This window comes from Amphiura filiformis, chromosome 12 (assembly GCF_039555335.1).
Source record: "Amphiura filiformis chromosome 12, Afil_fr2py, whole genome shotgun sequence".
Classification (NCBI taxonomy): Eukaryota; Metazoa; Echinodermata; class Ophiuroidea; order Amphilepidida; family Amphiuridae; genus Amphiura; species Amphiura filiformis.
In genome coordinates this window covers 17,900,726-17,915,693 of record NC_092639.1, presented here as the reverse complement: position 1 = coordinate 17,915,693, position 14,968 = coordinate 17,900,726, and the positions used below count along the sequence as shown (strand labels likewise).

The window sequence follows — 14,968 nt, the reverse complement described above, 5'->3', positions numbered from 1 at the left end:
CCATACTTGTAGCTCACTGTCAGTTTCGAGGAGAGTACAGGCTGAGTCAAAAAGAAGTAAACTCATGTTTGAGGGGATGTAACTCGAGATCTGCAAGGAATCTGCTGAAAATAAAAATACCACTGGAAAGAGCAAATTCTACACGTCTAAATAAAAAAAAGAATTGTTGCAATTGCTCACAGCAAACTAAAGTTATACTTATTTGAATACAACCACCCATTTTTGTAGATTCCTTACAGATCTCGAGTTACATCCCCTCAAACATAAGTTAACTTCTTTTTGACTCAGCCTGTAGGGTGTAAACCCCTGAGTGTCCCAACCTGTCCTGGTGTTTAAATGGACCCCAATGGAAATAATCTTAGCAAGAACAAATCCAATCCAATCAAAATTCTATCTCAATCAGATAAAACTGGACACCTTTAAAAAATTTTTTACAATTTTGAATTGATAATTTTATGTAAAGCAACACTTTCCCCTATTTCATTTCTTTCCACCATTATGTTGCCAATACAGACTGCATTCTTATGTATCTGTGTATTTAAGGTTAGGGTTTAGGCAAGACTGACAGTTGGGGTTAAGGTTAAAGTTAGCATTAGGCTTCAACTTAGAGGAAAGGGTTATAGTATGTGGAATTTATTCTTAGTTTTCAGTTGGAATATTAATTTGGCAATTTTTGAGCATGTATGTACATGCCTCAGATTATAAAACTTAAATTAGGATTTTGATGCTTTCTTCCAATACGCACCATTCCAACCTAAAATTGTAATCTCATAAAGGTTGCTGCACTTTTAAACAGATTTGCTGCAATTTACTAAATAACTAAATAATTTACTAAATAACTGGAATATACTTGATACAGGGCGTCCCTGAAAGAACTGTATCGTCGGAAACGTTCATTTTTAGGGAATCTAAGTGTCCAAACCAGTGTAACTAACTACATGTAGTTGATGGGGTTAAGGAATTTCAGTAATGACATCCTTTTTTTAATTTGACAAGATCTTATATTTCAAGATCGGAGTGGTCAATTGTCAAAATTCAAAAAGTATGTGATGGTTGATTTATTTCCCAACCTCATCATCTCTTTAGTTATGTTTGGTTTGGGCATTAAAATACCCACAAAATTAAGTTTCTGATGATACAGCTAACAGCAGTGCGACGCCACAGGGAAGGGGGAATTCCCCCAGTCAGAACTCTTGCTCCCCCTGTAAAAACTCAAAATTACGAAAATGTCCACTTTTTGCACAAAATTTGTTGATCCCCGAAAATTCACTTTGCCCCCCCAAAAAAAAAAAATCCTGGTGCGGCTACTGTCTTTCAGGGACACCCTGTATACCTCATGGCAAACATAGTAGTCATTACTGAAAGTGGCTCCATGTATTAAAAATGTCACATTTTTATAAGAAAATATTACATCAAATGTGACAACTTGCCAGAAGCAATCAGGTTCCCAGCCAACTTCTCTGCTTATGATAAAAGCCTACTTACATGTTGAAACTTTGAAAGCCACCGGTTCACTATCCATAAATCCATTTCTCATAGTAATCATCTTAACTACATACATGGCACCGGATTTCACATTGGTAAACATAATCCTGTTGGACGTTTTTGGCACAGAGCGATATACTTGAGTGTACGAACAGTTGCTACATTGGACACGCACATTATCGTAGTATCCAGCAGCACCCGTCCATTCTAAGATGAAAGAACTATTGGTAATAGAATGAGAGTAGACGCCAGTCACTTATCTAAGTTCTGTAAAAAGGAAAACATATAAACAAAAAGGATTAGCATATTATGCTACAATCTTGTTTTCTTTTAAATAAGTCTGCGATAAATTGATTCAACTTTTATTGTGTATGTTTTGTTCTGCAATGGGCTATTCCATTTAAAATCCACACTACCCTTGTGGAAGATTTTGGAAATATCTTCCACAGGGGAGAATGAATTTCAAATGGAATGAACACATTAGGCAGCTCCATTTCATACACCCTCTGAGAAAGATTCAACCTGAATCTTCCAGAGGGAGGGTGAGTTATAAATGGAGCTGCTAATGTGTTCAATCCATTTGAAATTCATACTTTTTCTTTTTTTGATTTTTCCAAAATCTTCCACAGGGGCAGTGTGGATTTTAATGGAATAGCCCAATGATAGTGATCATTGGAGTCTTGTCATTGCCATGGTTATAAATTTATGATTACAAGATTTTAAATTTTTTTAATTTCATCAAAGATACAAATATTAACATTTCTTTAAACAAAATGTTGCACTTTTACACCTTTTTCTGAAATCGGTTTTTGTAAGGAAAATATTTTACACATGGGTACTGCTGTCTTTCTTAAAGTGCCCCTGATTGGTTAATTACATGATATAATCATCTGAGTAACCAGTCAAAATCGAGCTTTTAGATCTCTTAGCAATTTTAAGCTTAATCCCCTTCAGCCCTACTGCCTTTTGTTACCATATCTCTGATTGGCTCAATACATGATATAGCCCTCTTTGTAACCAATCAAAATAGTTCTTAGAGGCCGATAATTTGATCGGTAGTGTCCACATTGGTTTAAAATTCATACAAAATTTGATACGATGTAACAGTATTTTCCATGAACATATATGCAAACTGATATAAAACACTTTGAAATTGCTGTGTCACACTCTGTATCAACACTTCTGATTAAAAATGTGTGAATTATCATTAAGAAAAAAATAAAGAAAATAAGCGCTTTGTAACAACTTTCCATATACCTATAGGGGAATTATATATTAAATATCACCAATGTTGAACTTTCAAATCATAATTAATTTGTTCCTGTGATATTGCAAAGTATGAACAGTTTCACACTATATTTCACACCTATTTCCTTTTTAAAAATTATTCTCTGCAGGTACAGATTACATCATACAATATAATAATATTTATAATGGTTTTTTATCATTATTGATATTTATGTTATATTATAGTACATTGATTTTGACAACTCTCTTAATTGTCCTGACCTGTGATATAACAATGGTTAATCTACACTATATAGTTTGTGAAATGTTTAAGGTGAAAATAGTGGATCATATAACAGGATAGTGAATGATACACGGCTTTCAGCTGAACCACTCACAGGCTATGTAAGCACATCTATGACAATGACAAAGGTACCAAAATCTGAATTTTGATGGGCCTTTAATTGTGACCCTTATCCTGTGCTAATCTAATCATAATCCATGTAATAATGTTAATCCTAACCATTAGCAGTTATACAAAGGTGTAATAATGTTAATCCTAACCATTAGCAATTATACAAAGGTGTAATAATGTTAATCCTAACCATTAGCAGTTATACAAAGGTGTAATAATGTTAATCCTAACCATTAGCAGTTATACAAAGGTGTAATAATGTTAATCCTAACCATTAGCAATTATACAAAGGTGTAATAATGTTAATCCTAACCATTAGCAGTTATACAAAGGTGTAATAATGTTAATCCTAACCCTTAGTAGTTATACAAAGGTGTAATAATGTTAATCCTAACCATTAGCAATTATACAAAGGTGTAATAATGTTAATCCTAACCATTAGCAGTTATACAAAGGTGTAATAATGTTAATCCTAACCATTAGCAGTTATACAAAGGTGTAATAATGTTAATCCTAACCATTAGCAATTATACAAAGGTGTAATAATGTTAATCCTAACCATTAGCAGTTATACAAAGGTGTAATAATGTTAATCCTAACCATTAGCAATTATACAAAGGTGTAATAATGTTAATCCTAACCATTAGCAGTTATACAAAGGTGTAATAATGTTAATCCTAACCATTAGCAGTTATACAAAGGTGTAATAATGTTAATCCTAACCATTAGCAGTTATACAAAGGTGTAATAATGTTAATCCTAACCATTAGCAGTTATACAAAGGTGTAATAATGTTAATCCTAACCATTAGCAATTATACAAAGGTGTAATAATGTTAATCCTAACCATTAGCAGTTATACAAAGGTGTAATAATGTTAATCCTAACCATTAGCAATTATACAAAGGTGTAATAATGTTAATCCTAACCATTAGCAGTTATACAAAGGTGTAATAATGTTAATCCTAATCATTAGCAATTATACAAAGGTGTAATAATGTTAATCCTAACCATTATCAGTTATACAAAGGTGTAATAATGTTAATCCTAACCATTAGCAATTATACAAAGGTGTAATAATGTTAATCCTAACCATTAGCAGTTATACAAAGGTGTAATAATGTTAATCCTAACCATTAGCAATTATACAAAGGTGTAATAATGTTAATCCTAACCATTAGCAGTTATACAAAGGTGTAATAATGTTAATCCTAACCCTTAGCAATTATACAAAGGTGTAATAATGTTAATCCTAACCATTAGCAGTTATACAAAGGTGTAATAATGTTAATCCTAACCATTAGCAGTTATACAAAGGTGTAATAATGTTAATCCTAACCATTAGCAATTATACAAAGGTGTAATAATGTTAATCATAACCATTAGCAATTATACAAAGGTGTAATAATGTTAATCATAACCATTAGCAGTTATACAAAGGTGTAATAATGTTAATCCTAACCATTAGCAGTTATACAAAGGTGTAATAATGTTAATCCTAACCATTAGCAGTTATACAAAGGTGTAATAATGTTAATCCTAACCATTAGCAATTATACAAAGGTGTAATAATGTTAATCCTAACCATTAGCAGTTATACAAAGGTGTAATAATGTTAATCCTAACCCTTAGCAATTATACAAAGGTGTAATAATGTTAATCCTAACCATTAGCAGTTATACAAAGGTGTAATAATGTTAATCCTAACCATTAGCAGTTATACAAAGGTGTAATAATGTTAATCCTAACCATTAGCAATTATACAAAGGTGTAATAATGTTAATCATAACCATTAGCAGTTATACAAAGGTGTAATAATGTTAATCCTAACCATTAGCAGTTATACAAAGGTGTAATAATGTTAATCCTAACCCTTAGTAGTTATACAAAGGTGTAATAATGTTAATCCTAACCATTAGCAGTTATACAAAGGTGTAATAATGTTAATCCTAACCATTAGCAATTATACAAAGGTGTAATAATGTTAATCCTAACCATTAGCAGTTATACAAAGGTGTAATAATGTTAATCCTAACCCTTAGTAGTTATACAAAGGTGTAATAATGTTAATCCTAACCCTTAGTAGTTATACAAAGGTGTAATAATGTTAATCCTAACAATTAGCAATTATACAAAGGTGTAATAATGTTAATCCTAACCATTAGCAGTTATACAAAGGTGTAATAATGTTAATCCTAACCCTTAGTAGTTATACAAAGGTGTAATAATGTTAATCCTAACCATTAGCAGTTATACAAAGGTGTAATAATGTTAATCATAACCCTTAGTAGTTATACAAAGGTGTAATAATGTTAATCCTAACCATTAGCAGTTATACAAAGGTGTAATAATGTTAATCCTAACCATTAGCAATTATACAAAGGTGTAATAATGTTAATCCTAACCATTAGCAGTTATACAAAGGTGTAATAATGTTAATCCTAACCCTTAGCAATTATACAAAGGTGTAATAATGTTAATCCTAACCCTTAGTAGTTATACAAAGGTGTAATAATGTTAATCCTAACCCTTAGTAGTTATACAAAGGTGTAATAATGTTAATCCTAACCATTAGCAGTTATACAAAGGTGTAATAATGTTAATCCTAACCCTTAGCAGTTATACAAAGGTGTCATTTGTATTTGATAAAGATTCTGCTAGGATCAAAAGCTCAGCCTGTTAATAATTAATTTAAATACAGGGGTGTGAATTTTGGTCACAACAAATCCAGGAAATCTGGACTCCTGAAGAATCACACCCCTGTAAATATGTCTAACACCATATCTTCCAATTTGAATGTTAGATTTTATCATAATTATATGACTTTAGGTTTCACTACCTGGAGAGAATTGATCAAAAATTGAATTCCCTCCTGAGGTTCGTATCTGTCAATGAGTTGACCAGATCATAATGATGTCATTATAGCTAGAAGCAGTTTATAACACAAATGGGTCAATGGGTTACATAAAAATGACCTTGTGTGGTATTTGGTTCCCAGGATGTGTGTTTTGCCTGAGGCAATTTGTGGTTAAATGGTGATCCCTCACTACAAGAGTTATATTACCGTCAATTTGGTTGAAAAAGGAGGTGAGACATGATCAAATCTCTCCAGGTAACAACACGTAATGGACACAATCTGGTCCTGAGGCGACAAATTTGAAATTGCGATAAAGGTAAAAATATGGAGTAAAAACAATAAAATACATAAATAGACATCCCAAAACTTAGAGCCAAGTATGCTAGATCTTTTATGCTTTCAGTATATGTTTGTATAAGGTAATAATTATAGTAACTCGATTTTATAAATGTCTCCTTTGGCCTCCATGGGCCAGGTCATGTCACATATTGCTTTCTTCTTTGCCAATTGTTTGGTTCATTATCTTATTTATTCTTATTCCAAGAATGAAAAACTTTGATGTTTGATGAATTTAAGGGTGTTCTGGTAGCAAATCATTGATAATTCCCCTAAATGATGAGCTAATTGGAAGAAAATCTTATTTATGCCACCTTTTGACCAAAATTTTATCAATCGTTTCCCACTGATAATATTTTGACATGTGAAATAAACAAATATATTATGATATGTCACTATTGTTAGTATGCTAACAATAAGGGTCACATGTTTTTGACAATTTATCTGTGTTGGCATTGGAAAATTCTAAGAAGGTGGATATTCTGTTTTGACAGAATTTTATGTTTTTCAAAATTATGGATCGAAAACAATGGATTGAAAGGTTCTAATGATAATGTGCACCAAAAGCTAAAAGAATGTGTTTATGATGAGACAATGGTGCAAGTTTAGTTGATTGTTTGTTCTGAATAACAGAAATGGTATTTCCACAGAATTAGAGGAGAACCAGGCCTCGACCGCCATCTTGATACAGGCATGGAGTAAAAAGTAGGGTATTTGATTTCCCTCGGAATGTGCTTGAGGCAATCATTGTCATACAAGCACGACATGGATGATGGGCGCATTTGAGAGATGCACTTGATGCAACCTGGACGCAATACAAAGATGCTTCAGATCAGACGCAGAATTGTTTTCGTTTGTCTCTGTGCACCGTCGGCCAGGATCTGAATACCCCTAATTTTCTGTCCATAGCTGACGGCGCTATGTACATGGCGGTATAGGGAGTCTGGGTTCTTTCTGTGGGTATTTCAAATACACAGGTAACATGGCCCAGTGTTTTGTCTTCCCTTCTTATTGTGGGATAGGCTTTTACGACGGGAATTCATAACAATAGTGGGTTTTTAGCGGGTTCGCCGTCGGACAAGTTTAGAACTGTCAAGCTTTCGTCAGGAACAGCTCTGACTTCTTCAGGACAAAGTACCTAAGAATGAGACATGTAGACCGCCCCTTGTCTACTGATGGCTCTGAAAAGAGCCGTTCACTGAAGACTGCCCCTTGTCAACAGAGAACAAGCAGATCTCGCCTATCTTCTAAATTTAAAGATTTTTGGTGGCTCTGAAAAGAGCCGTTCACTGAAGACTGCCCCTTGTCAACAGAAAACAAGCTGATCTCGCCTATCTACTAAATTTAAAAGGTTTGTTGGCTCTGAAAAAGAGCTGTTCATTGAAGACTGCCCCTTGTCTGTCCCTTCTTGTTAACACACAAACAATATCATGATTAACTGGACTCATTTCTCTTATTTCCAATGTACATCATGCACATATGCTAGTAAGATTCTTTTGGGACTGACAGAATTTAGAAATGAGAACACAAATAATTTCCATTTTATTTCCATCTCATTTCCCAATCAAACCCTAAGCTTACTTGTGTTCTGCACTTCTTCCACTGGTACACTCTTAGCTCCATTGGTAATCGACTGCACCTTGATCACATAGAAATCTCCCGGGATGAGATTCTCGATGTCTGCGCCTAGCGACCGCCTCACGAAGGAGAAGCTGTTGTTGTTGGTTACCGTCTCCATCATGCCTTGATATGTCACCTGGTATTCTTGGACAGTACTGTTGGTGGGTGCTTCCCAGGTGATGCTGATTGATGTAGAAGAGTAGTCTATGACTCTGAGGTTGACTGGTCTTTTTGGAGCTGTTGGAGATAGGGTACCAAAATAACATTATGCATTTACAAAAATAATAGTATTTGTTCATATATATCAAAGAAATATACCGAAATATACCCCATTGGCTAACCTGGAATTTTTTTCAGGGGGGCAAAGTGAATTTTAGAGGGGGGGAGCAAAATCAACACAATTTGCACAAAATTGCTGCAAAAAGTAGTGATATTTTCGTAATTTTGGGTTTTTACTGGGGGGGGGGGCAACTGGGGGGAGAAAGAGTTCTGACTGGGGGCATTTTAAAAGTATGTCTTGTTGAAGTAAATTTAGACTGGCAATGTATTATTATCATCTTATAATCTTGCTAACGAGTAAAGCCAGGAAAATATAAGTGTGTCTTTCTATATATGTATAATCAGTTAATTAATGCTTGGATAAAAGGTTTAACACCGATTAAAATATTGTCTGATTGGACTTGTGACATGAATAGTCACTATGGACCACAATGGCCTCATCCCAGTAGCATAGTTCAATAACCTCAATTAAACACTGGTAGTGCAAAATTTGACCTCAAGTTGCAGAGTATGAGTTTTTGTACCCAAATTTTCAAAGGTCATTCAATGAATGTACAAATGTATTGGGGTTAAAGAACTGTGCCCTGATAAATGAGCATGTTGTGGATCCTAGTGAGTTGGTAGATGAAGGAGGCTTCATTTCCTAATTGTTATGTGCTGTGTGTCAAGTGTATATGAGCATGAACAGAATCAGAATTTTATTGACAGGTATAAGACAAATGACAGATACAAAGTCATTAAATGAAAATACAGGAAACATAGAGAATTTAACATATGAACATAAAAGTGATAAACAATCATGATGATTGATTGATCAACAATCACGACAACAAGAGTGATGACCCATTGGTAGGGCCCAATGATTTGTGGGGAAAAATAGCAAAATTGCGCGAAAAAAATGGTAAATTGCACCGATAAAAAATTGCCAATTTCAAGGGGAATTGAGCCAAAAATAGCAAAATTGTGCTGGGAAATTGCATAGAAACCTGTTGATTTTACGTACAATTGCATAAAAAATGGGTAATTTTGTGGGGATTTGACTGGAGTTTTGACAAAAGGAGGACATTGCTTGTGCAAGGTTTACATCAAGGTTGCCAGATCATTTTTGTGAGCAAAATGGCAGAAAGCATGTAGAAAAACCCCATATTTGGCATGAAATTGGTAGATTGTGTCAAAGTCAAGGGCAAATATTGAATATAGAGAAGGGCGAATTGGATGGAGCATTGCAGGATTTCACACCAAGGAAATCATTGAGTCCTGCCCATTGGTCATCAAATACATAGAAGGGGCTTAGACTTCATGTCTTCTACATACTCAATGATTGCCATCGCGTACCTAGACCCGAGTCTGAATGATTAGGATATACCTTAAGGGATGTGGTATGAAAGTTTGGACAGTATTTATTGTGGTACATTAGAGCACATCAGACATATCAAATAATTTTGATTTTTTGAAATTTGCAATGTAATACACATTTTATGGCAAATGATTAAAAATTGATATTTTTGATATTTAACAGTAGGCCCTACTCGAAGTAAACTTTATAAATCTGATGATGTATACTTGAAGTGTATGTAGGTGGGATGAAAAGCCAACGATCAATTGAAAATTTTGATATGAAAGATCAAAATTTTCAATTGATCATCGGCTTTTCCTCCCAGCTACATACACTTTTAAGGGTTGGGGTATGAACGTTTGGACAGTATTTATTTTGGGACATTAGAGCACATCAGACATATCGAATTGCATTCTGAATACGAAGAATGCCATTCTGATATCAAATAATTTTGATTTTTTGAAATTAGCAATTTAATACACATTTTATGGCAAATCATTAAAATTGATATTTTTGATATTTAACAGTACTTGAAGTAAACTTTATAAATCTGATGATTTATACTTAAAGTGTATGTAGGTGGGATGAAAAGCGACGATCAATTGAAAATGTTGACCTTTCAGATTAAAATATGGATTTTTTTCCCAAAACACCAAAAAAAATAGGCCTTTTTGGGGAAAAAATCCATATCTTCAATATGACAGGTCAAAATTTTCAATTGACCGTCGGCTTTTCCTCCCAGCTACATACACTTTAAGTATATATCATTAGATTTATATAATTTACTTCGAGGACTGTTATATATCAAAAATTTGAAAAATATCAAATTTTTATAATTTGTATAAAATTTGTATATATTGTGATTTTCAAAAAATGAAAATTATTTGATATCAGAAAGACATGCTTTGTATTCAGAATGCAATTGATAGGTCTGAGGTGCTCTCATGTCCCACAAAAAATACTGTCGAAACGCATAATAAACGCTCATTTTAGATCCCTTAAGAATATGTCATTAGATTTATAAAATTTACTTGAGGACTGTTATATATCAAAATGTGAAAAATATCAAATTTTAATAATTTGTCATAAAATTTGTATTATATCGTGAATTTCAAAAAATGAAAATTATTTGATATCAGAAAGACATTCTTCAGTATTCAGAATGCAATTCGATATGTCTGATGTGCTCTCATGTCCCACAAAAATACTGTCGAAACGCGCTCAAAACGCTCATTCCAGATCCCTTAAGCCACACTCTTCTATACAGAATGACATTGCTGAAAGGTAATTACTTGATCTCGTCATTCCCAATAAACTTAAGAAAAAAATCAGCACTTCAATTTTTCTTATTTTTATTACCATAAAAATAGATTTCAAGGTGACATAGCTAAAATGCTATATATAATCCACACTACCCCTGTAGAGGATTTTGGAAATATCTTCCACAGGGGAGTATGAATTTCGAATGGAATAAGCACATTAGGCAGCTCCATTTGAATTTCATACACCCTCTGAGGAAGATTCAACTTGAATCTTCCTCTGTGGGAGAATGAGTTTCAAATGGACCTGCTAATGTGTTAATTCCATTTGAAATTCATACTCCCCCAGTGTAGAAGATATTTTCAAATTCTTCCACAGGGGTAGTGTAGATTTTAAATGGAACAGCCCAATTCATTGAGAATCAATTGACAAGACCTCTGCCCATGCCGAATATGGCATATGCTTCCAAACATCCGGATATCTAAGTTGAGCTTCTAAGGAAGTGTAAAAGTAGGGAGAGGCAGGAATCGTACCCATATAATAAAAATCATAAATAGGGCAGGTGAATTGATTAAGACTGATATGAATTTGGCTATTCCATATAAATTATTATTATTATATTGTGAAAGATATAGGTAAAGCCATAAAACAGGGGGAGAATGGGTTTCAAAATGATTAATTCCGACCAATTATATTTGACAAACATACTCCACTTGTGGAAGATATTCCCAAAATTTTCAAAAGGGGTAGTGTGGATGTGAAATGGAATAGCCCATTATGTGAGCATTTCTGTCTTGTTGGGAGGGTCGTTTTTTCACCATTTTGTAAGAGGTTTGTTTTTGGTTGGATGGTGGTATTTTTTGGGGAGGGGAGGATTTGGTGTGTAATTTAATACTGATTAGACCTGGGATAATAAATATGAAAGTGCTAGCAAAGATACGCACTAACATGTGTAGCATTAACATAAGGCAAATCAATGATCTGGTTTTGGTTTTTTTATATTTATTATAATCAAGCTAAATGACTCTGATGTCAATCAAAATTCTTCAAAAGCCATTCTCAAAGTTTAAAAAAAAAAGGATTATAGGCGATAGCGCCCTAAAAGCAACACATTTTGATGTATAGTTAATTTTTTTTATACATTTTCAAGTTTTTCCGCCCTTTTTTCTTTACTAATTCTTTTTGCCGCCTTCTTCTTCTGCCGCCCCTTCGTTTTGGCCGCCCCCTGCTTTTACCCCGGGGGCTGATGCCCCCAAAGCCCCCCAAATATGCGCATGATTATTAGCTATATCTCAAAATCAATATTTTCTATATCGGGACTCATTTTGCTTGATCACATCACTGTTGTGATTATGATGGTCACATGCAAACTGATCAAAGACATGTTTTACTAGTTTGACACCTTCTGAGCTTATGGACAATAAATGTTGTTTAATATTTTAAAACTATAAGATGTTCTTATTCAAATGTTTAGCAGATTCTTCAGGATGAAAATTTCTCAGTAAGTCTCCAAAAATATTTCAGAGCAGTTTATAAAATCAGATAAAGGAAAAGTATGTCATACAAGCAGACTATCAACTTTTGACTTGTCATATAACCCAATGGTATGATCTTTTTCATCTCAAATGTTCCCAAATCAATTAAATGTCTATGCCTAAAAGACACTAAAGTCTGATTTTAGAGAAAAATTGAAACTGAAAAAATAAATTGTTGCCTGCATGTCTGTCTACAAAAATGAACCCAAAGGCAGCAATTACATATATATGCCACCATTTTAGACATATTAAACATAAACTTTTCATAAATAGTCATAAATCAGGAAATTGCCACTCAATTTTCTTTACCTGTAGTTTGGAACACGCTTCCTTCCAAGTTCTCTAAATCACTCCACACGTTCACTACAAACTGATATTTCTCTCCCGAAATTAAGCCTTCAAAGGTGTGCTGGCCGCGAGTCTTGCGGGATTTCAGGTAGATGTACGTATCGGCTGATTCGAGGTTGCAACCGGGACCTTCGCACCACAGCGTCCAGTCGGTGACAACGTTGTTGTGTGGAATGTGCCATCTGATGGTTACTGTGGTGTCTGTGTACGCATTCACACTGACGGTCATAGGTCCTTTTAATTCTATCAGAAACAAAATTAACAAAAATATTATTAAAATTTTAAAGTTCAGCTAATGCAATATCAACTGTTGTTGATGGTGGCAGAAAGTGTTTGAATATGTTGATGAGTACAAAACTTGGAGCTCTGAAATATAGTATATGAAACACTGAAGTTATCTGAATGCCACCACCCATTCTTGAACCATCATGATTGTTTTCCTGCAAATAAAGAGATGCTCAGTGGCAGCGCTACAGGGGGATTCCCCCCTACCCATATTTTTCTTGCCCACCCACCAGTTTGCCATTAAATCGGATCACTTACCAATGCGATGAAAACAATAAAAATACAGAAACTCTTTATTTATCTAATTTACATACAATAGAAAATATTTATTAGCCAAAGAGAGAAAAAATGAGTATTAAAAGTGCAATATTTTCAGCATAAGCATTTCAGTTCTAGCATGAAATATTATGAAAGATTGTATGAATAGGGATTTCCTTCTAGACTCTTATTTTATGGTCAATTATTTAGCAATTAGCCATAAATCAATTCACTGCAAATATCTCTTTATGGTCAGCATACAAATATATAAGCATCACTTAATAGCCTTGTTCAGACGTTCAAAGAATCCTTGAGGATCGGCGTGCTCGAAGATTGCGATTCCCAAGTCAATCCCCGAGTGCGTGTCCACACGACTCTGTCGAGGCCTGTAATCCTCGAGTTTCGCAATGCCTGATGACGTCAGCCTTAGAATTACAACCGCAAGCTAAATCATAATGGGGTTGGCTCCAGTCCCTGTATTCAGAGACGCTAAAAGTGTATGAATTAATGGGAATTAATAAGACAGAGAAGTATGTTATAGGCCTAGATGAAACTTCGTGAAAGTTCATAAGTAATTAATAAATTAGCTTTAGTTGGTATTGGTAGACAATTACTTTGGTATTTGAAAATTGAAATAGTATAAAATATAAGAGATGTAGGCTATATAAAGTGAATGAAATCGGAGATATAAGAATAGATCATTAAAAAAAAATTAGGTCACAGGTCAATCTCAGTGCTTGAGAATCGCAAAATGAATCGTTCACACGGCAGTAGAGCTCCAGCATCACTCGGGGAACTTGTGAAATCCCCTAAATTTCTAGGGGATAAATTTGGGGATAAATTTGGAGAAAAACTCGAGGACTGGAATCCTCGAAAGCGTTCAGACGGCAGATTTCCCAGAGTCTGTGCTCGAGAAACGCAGTGCTCGAGCAAATAATCCTCCGTGTGGAGTGTGGACAGGACTAATGTATAAGCTTATGAATCATCATATCTCAATTTCCACTTTGATATTTCATTAAAGGCAAACTGGCACTATATATAAATTTGCATATTTAAGCGTTTCCGTACTGTTTTCCTAAGCCTTTTTAGAGCGTTTGAGTAAAGAGGCGCCGCATGAATGTGTGCCAAAAATTTCTTCCCCCCTCTCGGCTTGCCAAAATTGCTTTCCCCCCCTTTCGGCTGGCCAAAAATTTCTTGCCCCCCCCAATTTTACCCGCCCCCAGGGCTCATAATTATTGCACAGTCCCTAAAGGAGAGAAAAAATCAGAACCATTTGGATTTGAACCAGTGAGCACTCACGATTACATGTGGTCACCACCACATGCCACAACAGCTCATGGTTGATCTGCTAGCCAATTAAACATGTATGATTTTATTCTGTCGAAAATATCTCACAGCCAATTAAGTAAAGTTAATTATAAATAGAGGGAGCCGTTTATCAGCTTTGTGTCCTAGCAATGGACAAATCAACTGTGGAGTGCCAGAAGTGGGCAAGTGCAATAGCTGCCCTATGGCAGTATGTAATACAGTAAATTGTACTCATCTACATACACATGGCAGCTACACATGACACTAAGCAGTCTAAATGCAGATAGGCCGCTCCCTCCATGTAGAATTGATATTTCATTTATACAACACGCAATGTCTATTTATCTGTCATAATTATTACGTATAAGCATAGCCAGCATTTTTAATAAAGGAGCCCAAGGTGAAAACATTTGATAAAAT

The 14,968-nt window shown here is 34.5% G+C and overlaps 2 protein-coding genes across 2 annotated transcripts in view; both read right to left on the bottom strand.

The window, feature by feature from the left end:
- Positions 1-1,744, bottom strand: part of LOC140165895 (tyrosine-protein phosphatase 10D-like) — an 86,344-nt gene extending 84,600 nt beyond the window's left edge. Inside the window, exon 1 of the mRNA XM_072189240.1 lies at positions 1,486-1,744. Coding sequence (XP_072045341.1) covers positions 1,486-1,588 — 103 coding nt within the window. The 5' untranslated portion in view covers positions 1,589-1,744. The remainder of the gene's footprint in view (positions 1-1,485) is intronic.
- LOC140166678 (fibronectin-like) overlaps positions 1,742-14,968 on the bottom strand; it is a 174,121-nt gene continuing 160,894 nt past the window's right edge. The window contains exons 9-11 of the mRNA XM_072190176.1: positions 12,659-12,940; positions 7,901-8,176; positions 1,742-1,752 (exon numbers count right to left, since the gene is read on the bottom strand). Coding sequence (XP_072046277.1) covers positions 1,742-1,752; positions 7,901-8,176; positions 12,659-12,940 — 569 coding nt within the window. The remainder of the gene's footprint in view (positions 1,753-7,900; positions 8,177-12,658; positions 12,941-14,968) is intronic.